Source organism: Chrysemys picta, chromosome 3, assembly GCF_011386835.1.
Source record: "Chrysemys picta bellii isolate R12L10 chromosome 3, ASM1138683v2, whole genome shotgun sequence".
Lineage (NCBI taxonomy): Eukaryota > Metazoa > Chordata > Testudines > Emydidae > Chrysemys > Chrysemys picta.
Window position 1 is genome coordinate 115,453,262 of NC_088793.1, and position 18,164 is coordinate 115,471,425.

At 40.6% G+C, this 18,164-nt stretch overlaps 1 protein-coding gene across 21 annotated transcripts in view; it reads right to left on the reverse strand.

Moving 5' to 3' along the window:
- The window catches only part of SYNE1 (spectrin repeat containing nuclear envelope protein 1), a 488,794-nt gene that overhangs the window by 306,894 nt on the left and 163,736 nt on the right, over positions 1-18,164 (reverse strand). For all 21 annotated transcript variants that reach the window (XR_010599728.1, XR_002889944.3, XR_010599727.1 and 18 more), the window contains 9 exons: positions 16,845-16,997; positions 16,232-16,375; positions 14,425-14,598; positions 11,810-11,968; positions 6,647-6,811; positions 5,982-6,116; positions 1,787-1,945; positions 1,214-1,422; positions 814-922 (listed from right to left, as the gene is read on the reverse strand). Coding sequence is in view for 18 of the 21 variants with exons in the window: in XM_065588833.1 (XP_065444905.1) it covers positions 814-922; positions 1,214-1,422; positions 1,787-1,945; positions 5,982-6,116; positions 6,647-6,811; positions 11,810-11,968; positions 14,425-14,598; positions 16,232-16,375; positions 16,845-16,997 (1,407 nt within the window). In the remaining 3 variants the exon portion in view is untranslated. The remainder of the gene's footprint in view (positions 1-813; positions 923-1,213; positions 1,423-1,786; positions 1,946-5,981; positions 6,117-6,646; positions 6,812-11,809; positions 11,969-14,424; positions 14,599-16,231; positions 16,376-16,844; positions 16,998-18,164) is intronic.

The following is an 18,164-nucleotide window of genomic DNA, read 5'->3' on the forward strand; positions in this document are numbered from 1 at the left end:
AATTGTATGAAGGGGCCATTTGTGATGGTGGAGGGCAGGGCTTGGCATCCCTTCCAGTTTATGTCCTATGCTCCTAAAATCTCATGTTTTGGGGGTTCAGCCAGTCACATACAGGGGTCAGGAAGGGATTCCTCCACCCAATATGTATTCTAGGGTCTTTTGTCTCCTTCTTCTGAAGGCCTCTGCTGAAGATGGGACCCTGGCCAGGGTGGGATGTTGCACTGAGGTGGTGCCCAACTTTCTCTCTTTCAGGCTGGCTGGTTCTTGTTCTCATGCTCAGGGTCCAACTGATGGCCATATGTGGGGTTGGGAAGGATTTTTCTCCCAGATCAGATTGGCAATGACCTTTGGGGGGTTGTCCCAGTATGGGGTGTTGTTAACTCTCCAGGATCATTGGGGTATCCCTCACTATATTCCCTGCCATTGCAGGGGTCTTGGGCATTAATGCACCTTGGTCCCTCCTATTCTCTGTTTGTTGCAAACAACAGTTTAGTCTTCTGGGGGCTGTAACACTTTGGTCTAATTTTGGTTGTTGGGTTTAGTGTGCAGGTGCTGGGTGGTGTTGCGGTGATATATAGGAGGTTAGACTAGATATTCTGGTTGTCTCTTCTGGCCTTAAACGCGATGCCTCTGTGTTGCCAGCCAGGTCTGCTCACTGATGTGAAGGTAGGTGGTGAGATGGACCCTGCCTCCAGCTTCTCTTTTTGTATAGGCCCTAGGTGCCGACTCTGTGCAGTTGAACTGATGGGGAACACCGTTGAAGTCCAGGGAAGAAATCACTCTCCTTTAGTTGAATATAAGCTAAGAACTAACCTCCGTGGCTGTTTTAAATTGTTTGTATTTGGCAGTATCATTGACATCATGCTTCATCTTCTTTAGCTCACTCTCCTTTGATGAAATCCAACTTGCTAATTCAGAAATTCTGAAATCAAAGACCACACAACAGAAAACAAGTTAAAAGTTAGCTGTAAACTAGCCTTTATCAAGCCACAGCTGATAATTATTAGCTTAAATAAAAAACAACAACAAGAAGAAGAAAAATAGATTATTTTGGACCTACTATATAAAATAGAGTTTTCTGTTTGTGAACAAAAAAAGCATTTACTATTCCTTGAATTGTATTTTTCTATGACTGGAAGTTTTAAAGAAGAGCACATATACTAATTGTTCTGACCAAGGCTCTGTCATACCCAGCTAACAACCGAACTAGTACCTATTATTGTACTCCTTCCATTTGTCAGGATTCTCTTTTAGCTTCACATAGGTGCTATCAATCTGGGATTTAAGTTCCTTGAGGGTTTCTTGGCTGCTTTCTGATGTAGTCTTAAGTTGATCCCATTCTGGGAGTTTTAGGCACAGTTCTTCAATCAGCTGCAGCCTTTTCTCACACAACTGATAGGGTCCCTTATCACTGAAGAAAAACTGAAAAGGGGGAAAAAGCAACTATAATACAAACTGGCAAAGCCACAAATCACATTTATTTTTTATATAAAATTAAGTAGGCTCCCAGCTTTTGCATATCAGTACAAAAGTAAATCAAATTCACCTTTCCTTTAAAGTTTCAAATCTTAGTACACTTAAAAGTTGTTCAGAGAACTTATAGAACCTTCATCCAGGCGTCCAATTTACTGCCATGTTACACCAGTTTCACATCGCTGAAATCAATAGAGTTGCATTAGTGTGAATCTGGAGTAACTTGATTGTGGTCAATGAGACCTTGGTTTTTATATCCTTTGTATTTGAATGCATTTACACACATATCCACTTGGTGGCACATGGTGCATACCTTGTGCTCTTTGATGATCTTTTCACTGCCCTTGCTGGATACCAGCTTGTTCTCTCTAGCAAGTTCAGATCTACACTCTTCCACTGTGCCTAGGAGTTTGCTTTTCTCCACTTCAATCTTTAGATGGACCAAATGATATGGGGCTTCTGCCTGGAGATCCTATACTCCATAGGGAAAAAAAACAAACACAGAAAGCAAGCATGATTCTCATTCATCCAATGTAAGGCTACTAAATGAGAATTATAGAACAATTTTTAAAGTGCAACAGAAATCACATACATGCTATAACACACACAGAACAGATGTTTTTCAGCATTCATGTATGAAGGGAAATAAAATAAATCTATTACACAGAATTATTAGTTATATACTTAGATCACAAGCTCTTTAGGACAGATACCTTCTTTCACAATATTGACAGGTTTCAGAGTGGTAGCCATGTTAGTCTGTATGAGCAAAAACAACGAGGTGGTACCTTAGAGACTAACAGATTTATCTGGGCATAAGACTGTCCAGTTTGGCCAATGTACATTGCAGAGGGGTATTGCAGGCACTTAATGGTATGTGGACAGTCTCTATGCAAAAGAATAAATGGACACAAATCTGACATCAGGAATCATAACATTCAAAAACCAGTAGGAGAACACTTCAATCTCTCTGGTCACTCAATAACAGACCTCAAAGTGGCAATTCTTCAACAAAAAAACTTAAAAAACAGACTCCAACATGAAACTACAGAACTGGAATTAATTTGCAAACTAGATACCATCAGATTAGGCCTGAATAAAGACTGGGAGTGGTTGGGTCATTACAAAACCTAAACCTAAAATCCCCAATACTAATTTCTCCCTACTGTTACTCACACCTTGTTGTCAACTGTCTGAAATGGGCCACTCTCGTTACCACTTCAAAAGTTATTTTCCTCCTTGGTATCCTGCTGTTAATTGATTTGTCTCATTAGACTGTCCTTCCTCACACTTGGTAAGGCAACTCACATCTTTTCATGTATTTATAGCTGCTCCTGTATTTTCCACTCCATGCATCTGATGAAGTGGGTTCTAGCCCACAAAAGCTTATGCCCAAATAAATTTGTTAGTCTCTAAGGTGCCACAAGGACTCCTTGTTGTTTTCACAATAGTGTGTACAGTGTCTAGCACAGTGAGGTTCCGATCTATGACTGGGGCTTCTAGGTGCTACCTCAATAAAAATAAATAATGAAGATAATAATAGTGTGGCGACATTAGCAACAGCCCCCCAAGGGCACCTGCTTTTGTGTATATGAAAAGCCACAGGCTCACACAAAATGTGACTTATTAGGGGCAGGATTTTCCAAAAAGGCCAGTGTTGGCCTAATATTGCTTGCATTGCAGTCAATGGTAAAATTCCCAGAGAATTAGGCCAATGCTGCATGCTTTTGAAACCCCCACTCTAGATATTTAGCTACCCCAATGATGTATGCAAGATGAACTCAAATGGAGAGCTTTGTGCTTCCCCAGATGTTGAACCTGAATATTCTGTAGGCATATTCTGAGAGGACTATTTGAAAACTTGGCCCATAAAGTATAATAAAATTATTCCATGACTTATTATCAGTCTTTGCTCAGTCACTTTAGTCTTTGGCAGTAAGCACTGTTTAAATTGTTTAAACTGAAAGCCTAATCTATTAAAAATCTGTTTTATTAGTGTTACTACAGTAACTACAGGCAGCTCTGCTTCAGTGTAAAGCATGAAAAGGTTAGGTGATATTAAAGGCAGCACTAGTAGCAGCACTGGTACCACCTCTCATTGCTCGACACTTCCCATTATAAAACTCGGTTTTCAGCTGCTTTCAACTTTTTCAAACTTTAACTGTTCTGGCTGAAATTTTCCATGTGAGATGTCTGTCTCAGGCTGATGGTGTTTTTTTTTTTTTTAATTTCAGCCAAAACAGTTCAGCCATTTCCGAGAATGATACTAGGGAAAAAACAAAGTCGGGGCATTAGAAATGAGAGTTGGGACGGGTTCAGCAAAGAGACTGGAAATGCGGGATGTGAGACTGGGAGCAAATAGATGGAGTGGAAAGACTGAGATTGGATGAGGACCCTGGGAAGAGACTGGGACTGGCTGGGCAGTGGGAAGAAGGTTGGGTGGAGGGGAGACACATCTGACAAGAAGCTAGGATGTAAGCGGAGATCTGGGACAAGGAGATGGCTGGTTGAGAGACACTGAGATTGGAGCTCAGGGAGGGAGGGAGACTGAGACTGGGAGCCAATGGCGAGGGGGAATGTGGGCAGGGGGTGACTGGTTGCTGGGGGAAGAGGACTACTTCAATGAGGAGTCGAGAGGGGGAAACTGGTACTGGCTAGGCAAGGAAACTGGCACTAAAAACCTGGGGAGAGAACTGGAAATAACAGGGAAAGGAGACCAAATCATGGACACGGGGGGAGGGAGACTGGGACTGGTATTCCAGTGGGGTAGACTACAACTGGGTGGGAACGGAGACTGGGACTGAGATTAGAAATCTGAGGAGTGGAGATTGGGTAGGTGAGGAGAATGAGATTGTGATGAGGGGTCAGGGAAGGGAAAGAGATAGGACTGGAACAAGAAGAAGTTGGAAGGGATGTAACAGAAGGGATCAAGCTAGGGAGGACACAGGCAGAAGAGTTTCTACCCACTAAAACACACATGCCTCCTGAACCTGAAATGGAGCCCAAGATTCCTGGGTCTCACCATTCTTCTTCAGTCAGGAAATATCTGTGAAACCCACTGACAAAATATGTGTCTCTTCCCCCTGTTGTGCTGGTCCATATAGAGGAGGATAACCTACTATTGCTATCAGTTAGTCCATTAGCTCAAGTAGCAGAGGATTGTGTGGTGGAATCTAAAGGTTCCAACTCTGCTGATGATCCGTGTGGGTGTCAACATGATGCCACATGATGGAATTTTTTTTTTCAGTTTGCTTTTTAAAAAAAACCTAGGAAATTACACACAAAAATCTACATTAAAAGAACAAAGTCAAGTACTCAAAAGTAGAAAGTGCCAGAATTAAATATGTCTTAGAAATCTTACTTTAACCCGTGTGTATACATTATGATACAGTCCTTAAATACATGACCACATATTGTGTTTTCCACATGACCCCTGCATCATTCAGTGCACAGGACGGACCTGCTCTGGAAGATGAATCAGGGCTGCATAGCAAAGGAGGTTGTCATTTGTAGGACACCTATCTCATTTGTTTCAGAAGTTGGAAGGTGTGTAGTGAATGAGGCAGAGGATTGCAGGAAGAGAAAGGTAGGTCTCATGATTTAGAAAGCTGAATGTTGCCCTGGAAAACTGGCCACCAAGTTTCTGTGTGACAGTGGGCAACTCACTTACACTAAATTCTTCACAGGTTGTCACTAGCTGTGTGTTCCTCATTCTCTGGGTGCCCAACTTGGGTTTGATTTGCAGAAGTGCTAAGTATTCACAGGTGCAAATGAAGACAATGGGAACTGTGTTCAAATATATAAAGATATAAAGCAATATACTACTAAATACTCTGAAAAATCAAGTCCTCAGTGTTTCAAATTGAGCAATATGTTTGACCTAACCCTCAGTTGTGCCTCAGTTCCCCATTTCTCTAATGGGGATAACTTCCCTCACCTCACGGAGGTATTGTGAAGATTAACTCATTAATGTCTATGAAGCACTCAGATACTATAGTGATGGGTGACACAAGAATGCCCATGAAGAAATTAATAATTCTGTCTGTGTTTGAATAGTACAATAACTAAGGTCTAGAGCCACACACTAAACAATGAGGGGAAAAGAAAATATTGAATAGCTGCTATTTAAGTGAACACTGTCCATCCTGTGTTCTGAATGATACAGGCATCCTATGGAAAAAGTAGTATGTGACCATGTAATTAATGACTGTATCATAATGCATATGCACAGGGGGACCAAATTAAACTTGCACTGGCAAGCTTAATTCTGGCATTTCCATTACTTTTGAGTGCTTGACTTTGCAACTGTAATAATATTCTTTTAACATAGTTTTGTGTAATTGTATTTGATTTTACAGTCAATGGGTCTTTTTCTCTTATTCAGAAAGAGGAAAAAGGAAGACGAGGGACAAGATGTCCCCAGTTTCCATCCACAACATATTGCTTGGACAGTTCGGCCTCTGGAGCTATTCAGTTTACAATTCCAGAGTTCTAATTTAAATACTAACCTTCCACTGCTTATGGAGTTTCCTAACAGCTTCCTGCAGGCTGTGTTGTTCTTGCTCAGGAAGGATGTCAGTAAGTTCATCACAAGCTTTCAGGAAGGCATTAAGCACTCTTTGGTCCAACTGGCTGAAAAACTCCTGATGTTGAAAGTAAAGGTTAGAAGATTAAGTTGCTTAATGTTATTGCTATGGAAAGCAGCAGGAATGAAGTTCAGAATTACATATTTTATACTACCACATACAAGCTCTCTGCAAGTTTGGAAGATAGCTGCATTAAAAAGACTGAATTCAAGTTAAGAAATGGTACAATATTTAGCAGGAAGTTGGAGGAGTTAGCAGGAGATATTCCTGAATAATTTCTAAAGTAGAGCATCAACTAACTCTTGTACATTTCAGCAACTGTACAGAGTTGGTAGCTTATACACATAGGATTCTGCACTGAAACAGTATTTTTAAAGAAGAATAAAAGTAGTAATATTACCAATGAGCTCATTTACTTAATAAGAACTCCTATATTTTTTCTTGCCACTACGTCCTCCTGAACAGTATCATTCTAACATCAGATTCCATGTCATTTATAAGATTAAATAGACTTTGTACTAGTGTAACATATGTCTGTTGTTAAAGCCTACATAGTGACTGCAATGAATGTCAGAGAATCTACTCACAGTATGTTTCCTGAGAAGTTCTTCAGGATTTCCTTTTTCTTCTAGGCATCCATTGGCAATCTGTAGCACTTTCTCTAGTTCTGCCCTGGACTCCTCAAATTTTTTCATCAAACGGCTATTTGCTTCTACATTTTTTCTCCAGTCACCAGTCTTCTTGACCATATCCTAAATTACAAGTGAAGAAAAAATGATCTTGTATTTTTTCCCCAGATTATTTTCTGAATTATGATCTTTATTGACTATACTATCCACAGTCCTTCATTAAAATGTTTCCTGCTGCCTTTTGGGTTTATGGTGTTCACAGCTTCTCCTCTGGTACCTATAAATGTCCATGTTAATCTCATTCTCCCATTAAAATAAAATAAAACTAATGTAATGAATCTGGGGGATTTCCATATGACCTATCATTGTGACCTTTTTTAGACCTTTTTTATGCGAAGCAAGTCTTGAAATGTAAACTGGCTGGTACTGTAGGAAGTTTGTCACTGGGATTTTTCTAAGGATCACAAGTTATTCATGGTCCCCTCCTATCAGAGACACCCTGGTTTGGCATTTGAGACCCATGAACTACAGGTCTCTTGATTTTTGAGGGGCCTAAACCAACCTCCAGATGTGGAGGTTGGCAAAAAACTTATTTCCATCTAGCTGCCTGCATCTGAGCACTGTGAATACTGCTCAGTACTGTGAAAGGCAGTCACTCTTATGGTTTAATCCCAACTCTAACACTCAATCCTTCTGTGGTCTTTGTCAAATCACTTAACTTTTTTGCTTTAGTTTCCTAATCTGCAAAATGAGAGGAACAATACTTACTGATGAGAAGAAGAGAATGGAGAATATATTGTGTTTGTGTTAGCTAATGTTTCTAGAGTTCAAATACACAAGTTCTCTTATTCACCAAGTTGCATAAAAAACACGCAAAGGGCTCGAAGCAATAAGCCCCCCCAGAAAACCAACAATCAAAAAAACTTTTCTATAGCGTACCTAGCTGCACTTCTCTTGCAGCAAGAAGCCTGAAGATACCAACAATGGCAACAACCCCTGCTTACCATAGAACCTTTAAAGAACAGTGGTTTTCAAACTTTTGGAGCAGAGACCCCCCCCTCTGAATTACAATTTTTGGTTGTGTCCTCCCCCAACCCACACAAAAATAGACACATGCAAAAGTATGCTTGATAGCCTATTCATAAACCTAACAGAGATCTTAGTACAACTTTAATTAAATTACAAATACACCGATACTTTAATGTGAAGGGTGTGCCTGTTTCTCTGTGGACAGTTTATCAATTTGTAAGGATTTTTTTTTTTAAACTGACATTCTGAGGTTGTCCTCCACTTCCAATCTCAGATGGTACTTTGTCTTTAGCATAGCCAACACAGAGAATCTGATCTCACACAAATAAGATGAACCAAACAATAAAAGGGCTTCGATCACACACTTTGACAAAGCAGGATATTATGAGCAAACTTTCAACCAAAAATCCCCTAAAGACTTTTTTTTAAATTGACTGTCCAGGGTGCTATCACTCTGAAGTTCAATCAGCTTATCCTGAATGTCATTTGAGAGATGGGACAAGGTCATTGCTTCAGCTACAAAACTGGCTCTGAGAGAAGTCAAGTGATTCTCAATTGGCTCCACAACACTGAATAGTTCAGATTCTGTTTCGTCGATAACATCAGTTAACAACAGAACTGGAATGCTTAAACAAGTTTTGATTTTTGTTTTCCAGAGATCTAGTTTTCTCTTGAATGCCAATATTTTGTTGTGCAAGTAAAAAATTGTACTTTCTGCTCCTTGCAAAAAGACAATGCAAAAAGAATTCATTTTATCAAAAAATATCAGCAAGGTAAGCCAAAAGCCCAGGCCAGCAGGGATCACACAGTGTCTCTGCACTGGTGAAATTCAAATCCACCAGAAAAAGTCAAATTTCGTTTCGCAGTTCATAAGCATGTTGCAACACTTTCCCACTGATAGCCAACTGACTTCCATGTGAAACAACAAAGCATCATGCTCCGCTTCCATTTCTGCAAAAAGCATTGTAAAGAGAAGTACCTTTGTGGGCTGTGTCTTGATAAAGTTCACGATTTTAACAGCAGAACTATAAGTACGTGATCCGTGTTTCGACTTGCAAGGGCTTTGCAGTGTATCACACAATGAGTCCACAAAATATGTGGCACAATTTCAAACACTTTGGCCTTTAAACCTGCCCTACCTTCAGACTCAGAAGGGGCTCTATCCGTGCAGAGTTCGATGCAGGCTTCCCACTTCAACTCGTGAGAAGTTAGAAAGTCATTTAAAATGTTAAACAGTTCAGATCCAGTTGCATGAATCTTAATTGGCTTCCAGAACAAAAAAAATCTCCCAATATTGATGTTCCGTGAGAGTACCAAACGTAAGCAATTAAATGAGCTTTTCATATATGCGTTGCTTCATCCAACTGGATTTCAAATAAATTGGTTTGCAATCGAGAGATCAGCTATGCCATTATATTTTCTGACATGTCAAAGATTTGGCAGCTGACTGTGTTGTCTGACAGCAGGATCATTTTTAACTTCTCTGCCACACTGTCACCAAGCCTAGTCCTGCCAACGTCAATTGCTGCTGGGAGAATCAGTTTTTCCCTAATTGCATAAGGCTTTTTATTCTTGGCAATGTTGTATGCAACTGGATACGATGCTTTTAAATCACTTGCAGTGGTGGATACCACATTTTTCACTGTGTTTTTTTGTTGGTTAATTTCTTGTAGCTTTCGTTCGAAAAAATCTCTGTTCTTTCCTACCAGATTCCATGTTTTGTTTCTAAATGGCATCTTAATTTTGTTGGCTTCAGGCTATTGTTTGCTAAAGTTACTGCACACACCAAACATTTGAGGCCTGATTTCTCTGCTAACAGCAATGGAAGTGAAACCAAAATGCAAATATGCTTCATCATATTTTCTTGTTTTTGCAGATTTTTTGTCTGTAATGACTTTAGCCATTTCAGTTTCTGCCTTTCGTTTCGGAACACTACCATTCTTTGGCAATAACTACCAATCCATTTTTCACCAGCGGAATAAGCACGGCATAACTGCTTGCTGTAATGACAGGATACGATATCCTGAACCGGAAGGTGGGAAAGGTAATTATTGCTATAGAAATGATCGTCGGCTTATAATTAAATACATGGCAACACTTTCCTGTGTACTGCATCAGCAGCCTTGTATTGTCCAAAAAAGTCCATCTGATTAAATCAGTTGCAAAATGTTTACTCCTACTTAAGGCCGCGCTTAATTTGCAATATTGCAGAAATTGCAGATCCCACAATATTAGGACTCCACCGCAAATTTGCCAGCCGGGTGGCTGACAGCAGGAGTTCTACTTCAAATGTAAACTGAGATAAAACTAACTACTCACTCTTATAAGATTGGAATAATGTATAACATGAGCTACTTATCAAGCTCCATCAACTGAACCTGCCTTTTAACACTTTTAAAATGATAAGTCATAAAATGACATCTACAGATCTTCACTGAGAATCCAGATGTTCAGAAACGCTCAATGATAGCATTTAGACCAGTGGTTCTCAAACTTTTGTACTGGTGACCCTTTTCACATAGTAAGCCTCTGAGTGTGACTCCCCTTATAAATTAAAACCACTTTTTAAAATATTTAACACCATTATAAATGCTGGAGGCGAAGTGGGGTTTGGGGTGGAGGCTGACAGCTTGCGAGCCCCCATGTAATAACCTCGCAACCCCCTGAGGGGTCCCGACCCCCAGTTTAAGAACTGATTTAGACAATCAGCACTTCAGTGTAGCTTAAAATTCAAGACACTACATTTCATAGAGTAATTAAGAGTCCAATTATGCCACCCTTATATTGAATAGTACATTAAAAGGAGTGTCGTTGAAACCAACATTTGGAAAATCTGACCCTAAAACCATACTGGATAATTATGTGCCAGACTTTGTTACACTTACTAAAGTTGTATAAGTACTTTACTACTCAAATAGTCCAGAAAATATCAATGAAACTATTGACAGAGTAAAATACTACTTCAAGTGAGTAAGTGAGACAGATTTTGGCACTAAATGTGGAGTACTATATTAACCAACTGTAACTGTGATTTATTTCCAGTGGAAAAACAAACCCAGCAACACTGAGTTTTGCAAAGATCGCCATGCTCCATTCCTTGAGTGAGGTAGGGTGCATGAACAGATGGTTGCCAATGAGAGCCGGGATAACACATGTTGATAGAGAGGTCTGGGCAGTAACACAGAAGGGCAGTCCCTATGTGTGGATCTTCAAACACCGTGAACAGATGGCCTGAAATCTGTGGGATTTCTCTGTTGATCTCAGGTTATCAGAGGGGTGCAGAGGACTTCTGACACCTCTAGGTCATTACATGGAGAAGCAGACCCCAAGCTCCCTGAGCACAGGACACTATGAAAACCTGAGAATCTCAATTCACAGAGCTTTGTGAAGTATCTCCTCCCCTCCCACTGATCTAGTCTTTATTTCTACTGCAACTTCAAATTCTAAAAAAGGGGAATTATCCCACTGCATCATGGCACTGTTGGTACAGATGGGAGTAAGGGAAAGATTTCAATGAGAATGAGCATCTGTGGCTGTGTATAAGTATATTGTATTAAAGTATTAAAGGTATATTAGATTTTAAAGTAATTTAGTTACATCAGTGCAAGTTTTATAATACAGATAAGCCCCGTGTTTGGTTTAAAGAGTATGTGGGTGTCAGGAGAAGAGAAAAAGAAAGGAAACTTCTTTGTGCTCCCTGTGGCAACAGCTGAAGACTGATAGAAAGCGAAGAGAACACAGTAACAACAAGTGCATACTAAGGGTATGTATGTATACACAGCAACTAGACCCCTGTGGCTGGCCCATGTCAGCAGACTCAGGCTCGCAGAGCTCAGGCTGCAGTGTTGTTTCACTGCTATGTAGATGTCGGGGCTCGGGCTGGAGCCTGGGCTCTAGGACCCTGTGAGGTTGGAGGGTTCCAGAGCTCGGGTTCCAGCCCGAGCCCAGAAGTCTACAAAGCAATGAAACACCCCTGCAGCCCGAGCTCCATGAGTCTGAGTCAGCTGGCACAGTCCAGCCGCAGGTTTTTCTTTGCTGTGTAGACATACTCTAAGAAATTCTCAAAAATATACTAAGAAGCAACAAAACTACCTGAAAAGCAACCTGGATCTCTGTGACCTTCTTCTGAAGCATCAATGGATCGAAATGTTGTAACACCTTACTCGAAGCCACAAACTTCAGAAGGCCCTGACTGTTTCTCTCAATCAGGGACAGAGCTTTCTTGCAGTTTTCTTGGTATGCTACCAGATCCTGAAAGAAAGAAACACAATTCTGTTTTGGCCAGAAACAAAGGAAGGAAAAGTTCAGGAAAAAAACCTAGGGGGGCATTTGTGACAATAAGAAAATGGAAGTGGTCAGGCTCCATTAAGAACAATTTAAACAAGACATTAGAGAGAATAATATAGATCCTGCAAACTTTTTTCCAGGGGTCTCAGCCCCATCCACAGGGATTCAATCATACAGCTTGCAGGACAGGATCCATCCGGGTAGTTTCACAAAATGCCAAGGTCTTTTCTGGCTGTGTGATTCTGTCATTTACTCTTGATTTGGGTATTATTAATATCTGTACCCACAGTATCGATTGCAAAACAGATGCCTTCATTTATTCAGTGAGTAGATAAAAGAGTGACAACTCTCCGTAGCTTGCTAAAATGCTTACACATATGGTCCTTGCCGTCTATCAGTCCCGTTATTGGAATTTAAATGACCACAACAAATCATTAGACAAGAGAATCAGTAACTACAACTACACAAATAAGAAGAAAAATTTCATTAATTCTCATGAGAGGAAAGCACAATGTGTCCCTTTACTATTTAATGAACTATCTGTAGTAAGTGAAGGCAATGTAGTAAGTAAAGGACTAATAAAGGCCCAGTATGAGGCCTGAACCAAACTAAAGTAATGGTCAAGACTTTGCTAATATGAAGCAAAGTTAAGCTGTGAGCAAGAGGCAGGCCCTGCTCACAGAAGTTGGCAAGGAAAGGGCTGATGTTGCATAGTTACAGCATAAACATGGTACCAAGACACACTATACCGGAACATTCCACAGATAACATGGAACAGGCCGACCCATCCCAATGACAGGGGCAAAAGGGTAAAATGATGGATAGAGTTGTTTTGATCGAACCAACAGGTACAAGGTGAGAGGCGGCACCTTATTACGTAGAGGGGTTGTACCTTGCTACGTAGAGGGGTTGCACCTCAATACGTCAAGAGTGATGTGTAACTTGTTTGTACCTGTGTATAAGAATGTGTCCCTGGGGTGGTGTCTTTGTCCGGCTGAGGGGGCAGTGGAAAGTCCCGCCACTGAGCTGAGTCCATTGCCGAGCGGCACTTTCTAGCAGTATGCCCGGTAGACTAAGTAATCTACGGGGAACTGAAATTGTGTCAGGGTCGCAATAAACCTGGCCGAGGGGCCTTTGTATCTTAGTAGACTCTGTGGTTATTGGGGATTCTCGTCGGGTCTGCTGTGTCAGCTATCTGCGCAGAGCTGGGGCAGCACACAGAGGGAACACACGCACGCAGCCGAGTGATATCAACAGGAGAAAGCAGAAGCACCACACCGGTAGCCTCTCACAACACTATCTATTCCATGATCTACTCAGCAGAAATCAGCAGCCCCTGTATAATCTGGCAGACTGTCATGGATCTCAGTTCCATGGTTGGTAAATCCTTTTAGAAGAAATAAGCCATTTACTTAAATTATGATGTCTGGGCTATGGTAATCTAAAAGCTGGAGACTCCATGATAATGCACTCTCCTCATTCTGCAGCTCTAACACCTGTTTCATTTGGTGTCTATGCTCAGACAGGACAGGATTTGTTCAGGACAATGAGGGAGTTTAGATCAAGGCCGGACTGGCTCACATGCACAGTCAAGCTCAGCAGCCCAATATTATTTTTCTTCCAAAAACAAAGATATAGCTTCAAGTCACTGGTGGAGCACAGGCCCTCCCTGACTGAAGTGTGGCTCACATCTCCATAGTCATTGCAATTATAAAATAATTTCTAACTGTTCTTTCATATACTGCACTAAGTCCATTATTTTGCTAACAATATTATCTCCTTGTACTTGACTCTAAATAGCCCTTTAACATTCCAGCCTTACATTACAGATGCAAGATATTTTCTTCTGGATCCAATATATCCTTCCATTGTCTAACACTGAGTTCCTGCATTTCTTCCTGCAGGACAGGTGGAAATTTAAGGCTCCATTACATTATATCTCCCCACCCCCAATGACTTCAAAGAAAACTCTTGTCAAACACATGGGAAGCCCACCAATGTCCATGAAAATCAATGGGGGTTCCTAAGCATTCTCAAGGAAATCCCAATGTTCACTGATGCTGTGTGCAATTGTATAGGGGCCTGATGTAGTTTCCATTGAAATCAAAGGAAAGTCTCCCACTGATTTCAGTGAGAGATGAAACAGGGCCCATATGAAGAGAAATCCACTTTCAGTTTATGTGAGTTTGTGGGAAAGTTGGTGGGCAGAGGTGAATTGTAGAGCTGGCATCTGTAGCCCAAAGAAAGTGTTTAAATATTATTAAATGAAGATTAAGAAATTGCCACTCAGTTAAGAATTGCTCCTCAATTCTCGCTGCTGCAATCCAGAGTCCTAACAATCTAATGTGTTGCATAAATGCTCACAGGGAGTCTCTTATATTTTCCAGATAGGGTTTTGGGTGGGTTTTTTTTAAACTTACCTGGTGGTTTTGTTTAAAAACAGCTGCAGGTTGCACTTCAGGATCTAGGGCAGAAATTATTTCATTGACTTTCTCAAGAGACTCATAAAAATATGTAATTTGCTTTTCTAATTCTTCCAGAGGAGACAGCAGCTGCTGAGCTTCATAGAGCAGGACAGGACAACGCTCCTTAGTCTTTTGGCAACATAAAGAAAAAATCTCATTACAACAGAAAGTTACTGAAATGCAATAAACAATAAATAACCTTTCCATGTACATTGCTTTACATAAGCCCCCTCCCTCTTTTAAAGGTAAATAGACCTGATATTTAGTTCTTATTCAAGCAAAAATTACCATTAATATCAAGTACTTCAGGATCTGGTAATATCTTCTTGCTATTTTATTCCACCCATAGTTTTTTTAATATCTGTGCACTGAATAGCATTTGAACTTGTGTGTGGGAGATCTTTTATTCTCCGTTCATTATTTGCTATCTTCTACCTCATGGTCTCTCTCCTGCATTTCTCTTCCGCTCCTTCCATCTCCCTCCTTCTCTCTTCCATCCCATCCTTCCATTCTTACTTTTTCTACATACCCATTTCTTTTTCCATTTCTTTTGATTCTCTTTCTCTCATTCTCTACATTGTCTCTGGCCCAGTCCTGCATCCCTTACACAGGAGTGTTGCATATATATGATTTGCAAGATCATCTATCTCTCCCCACTGTACCTCTTCAGTTCTCCATCACTACTTCCCACTCAGCTTCTGTCTTTCACTACTCCATCCCCTTTATTGAGGTGAGTTTGAACTATTGTATTGGTTAAGAAGACAATGTTGACAAAGGGTTGTTGCTGTTGGGGTGTGTGTTTTGTTTGGATTTTTACACCTATATATTTCTCTGTATTTCCCAACAATAGAGCAATCAGGGTGGGGCTCTTGGCCAGTCTGAGTTGGACAAAAACACTCACCCTTTCACAATAGAAGTGTGGGTGTGCTTTTGGGGACAGCCTGTCAGTTTAGAAGTAGTGCAATGGTAGTGACACAAGCTGAGGTTCCATGCTCAGGCTTAAGCTCCAAGAGATGATAAGGGTAAGAAACAACAGAGGGTCCTGTGGCACCTTTAAGACTAACAAAAGTATTGGGTGCCACAGGACCCTCTGTTGCTTTTTACAGATTCAGACTAACACGGCTACCCCTCTGAAGGGTAAGAAAGAGTATCTCATATATAATAAAACCATCTATTCAACTCAGGAGGAGTGTTAATGACTTCAGGAGAAAGCTGCATACAACACTCTCTGACTGTAAGGGCAGGTCTGACTAATGCAGAGCATTTGGTGTGGAGAGGAATTTGCATATGAAAAGTGTGCACTGGTCTATTGTATATATGTACTGACATCCTGGTATGGGAGCTAGCACTCAGTCTAAATCCATACACCTGAAACATTATAATATATATAACTTCAATGATTTTTTCCAAGTTTATGCATTAGCTCTAATACTTCAGTTATACCCAAAACAAACAAACCCCATTTTATCTAACCCCCTAAGGTCTGGAAGGGGAGAAGAGATGTTAGTTTAGGTTTTAGCTCGTGTCCATTGGAAATAAAAAGGGGTCAAAACCAGAGTGTAGGTTTGGCTTTATACAAACTCACTGTGTGAAACAAATCATAAGCAACCAACACAAGGCCTGGTTCAGATATGGGTCCCATTTTATTGAGTCCCCTGAGCTTGGGGTTGGTGTGACACTTGGCTAAATGCCTGTTTGGGCTCATCTTTAATTACTAGTCCAACAGTAAACATACTGCACAGCAGAAAAGATATTCCAGGACCTTGCTTATCTGTGCTTTGATCCCTGTCATAGTTGCAAGCATTTCATTGACTTCTTCTTGGGGAATTTCCTTTGTAACAAGCTGTGCTGTCCTTGTAATTATCTTGTACTGAGCTTCCATCACAGGCACCTTCTGTTTAATATCCTGCAACAAATATTTTACCAGGTACTGTTACGAATTCATGTGGCACATTAGCTTGTTCTCACAACAGCTGTAGGCAATAGATTCAACTCCCATTGACATCAATGGGATTTTTTCCATTGACTTCAACGAGTGTTGGACCAGGTCCAGAATGTATTTGATATATACTAAGTGGAGGAGTTCATCTGCAAAGCTCTGTATTAAAGTTCAGCATTCAGCCGAAAATCTAGTGACACCCCTGCTTGTTGCATTAGAAATGTGTTCCTGAAACGTCACTCATAGAATGCAATCTTTTAGATTACCTAAAACACAAAATGCACCATTGTAGTATAAAAATGCTGATAATGGCTATGTAAATAAATAACCTTCTGATCCTTTCATAAAATTAAATAGTTAAATAATTCTCTCTTCTGGGAAGAAAAAAGAGAGAAAGAGAGACAGACAGACAGACAGACAGAAAGAAGAAACTCACCTCCAAATCTTGGACAAACATCTTGACATTTAGAAAGGACACTTCAACAGGCACAGAAATTTTTCTATTAGTGCCATCAGCAAAGGTAGACAACGTGGCAACACCATCCAAGTATTCCTTCCTCATTCTGTCAAATTCATCTGCCCGAGCATACTATGAAAAATGGAAAATAAAAACACAGAGAACATGTCAAAATATGCAATGCTGCTGTCATGAGGGCAGGGGACTGGACTCGTTGACCTCTCGAGGTCCCTTCCAGTCCTAGAATCTATGAATCTATAAGGAAACTAATACATTCTTGGGTTTAACTGTTTAATTTTTCTTTTCTTTTTATTCAGTGTGATTTGCTAGTGATCTTTTAAGCTAAGGATCCAGCAAGTCATTGGTTGGTTGTTTTTTTAAATTTTAGTATTGATTAATGAAGCACATAGTTCTTTTTAGAAATGGGAAACCTTGTTTCCAACCCCCCAAAAGGCCCTCACTTCAATTCCATCCATGAAAGAAAACCCAAACATATTTTAAAATTTGGATCACTTCGAGAACTCCTTTCTCTCTCCAGTTTCTGAAGTGGACCTAACTCCCCAACTCACTACTCCTGACCTACCAGTAGCCTTCCTTTTGAGGCTTCATATTTTACCCTTTACTCGGTTTTGGCCCTAGACCGGGACACATCCCACCTGAGCATCTACGTTCTCTCAAACTGTGATTTGCTAGTTTATCAGTTCAGGGGGTAAAATGCAAATAGTCTCCTAGTATTCTCAGTCACTGCAACCCTCTAACAGTGTCTTTGGGGATCTGATTTTAATGATACAGCAAATACGGCAGCCTCTCCACTAAGGTCCTGGTGCCAGTCCATTCACATTCTCTGCATTGTTGACAGCATTTGACTGTGAAGCTATTAACATCAGGAAATATAAATGCATCAGCATCTGCAGCTCAGTAGGGAGAGAGGCAGCCAAACAAAATTGGGGGAGGCTGGGCGGACTGAGGAGAGAGAGAGAGAGAGAGAGAGAAGTCAGGGAATTAGTTGAGGGCTGGGGTGAAGGAAGAACTGAGGAACTGTTGGATGGCACAAAATATACTGGAAAGAATTGAGTGGGAGAATTGTTAGAAGGTCATGGAGAGGGATGGGGAATAGGAGTGAGGAGATAGTCTCAAAATGTGCAGGGGAGCATTCAAACTCTGGGTATTAGTGTTTGCAAAGTAAACTACCCTGCCCATCACTAGTAAATAATAAAGCTGTGACTGTGCTACAAGTAACAGTTTGAAAGGTTTAAAAAAATAAGAGCCAAATGCTGACCGCTTTACTTATGTGATATA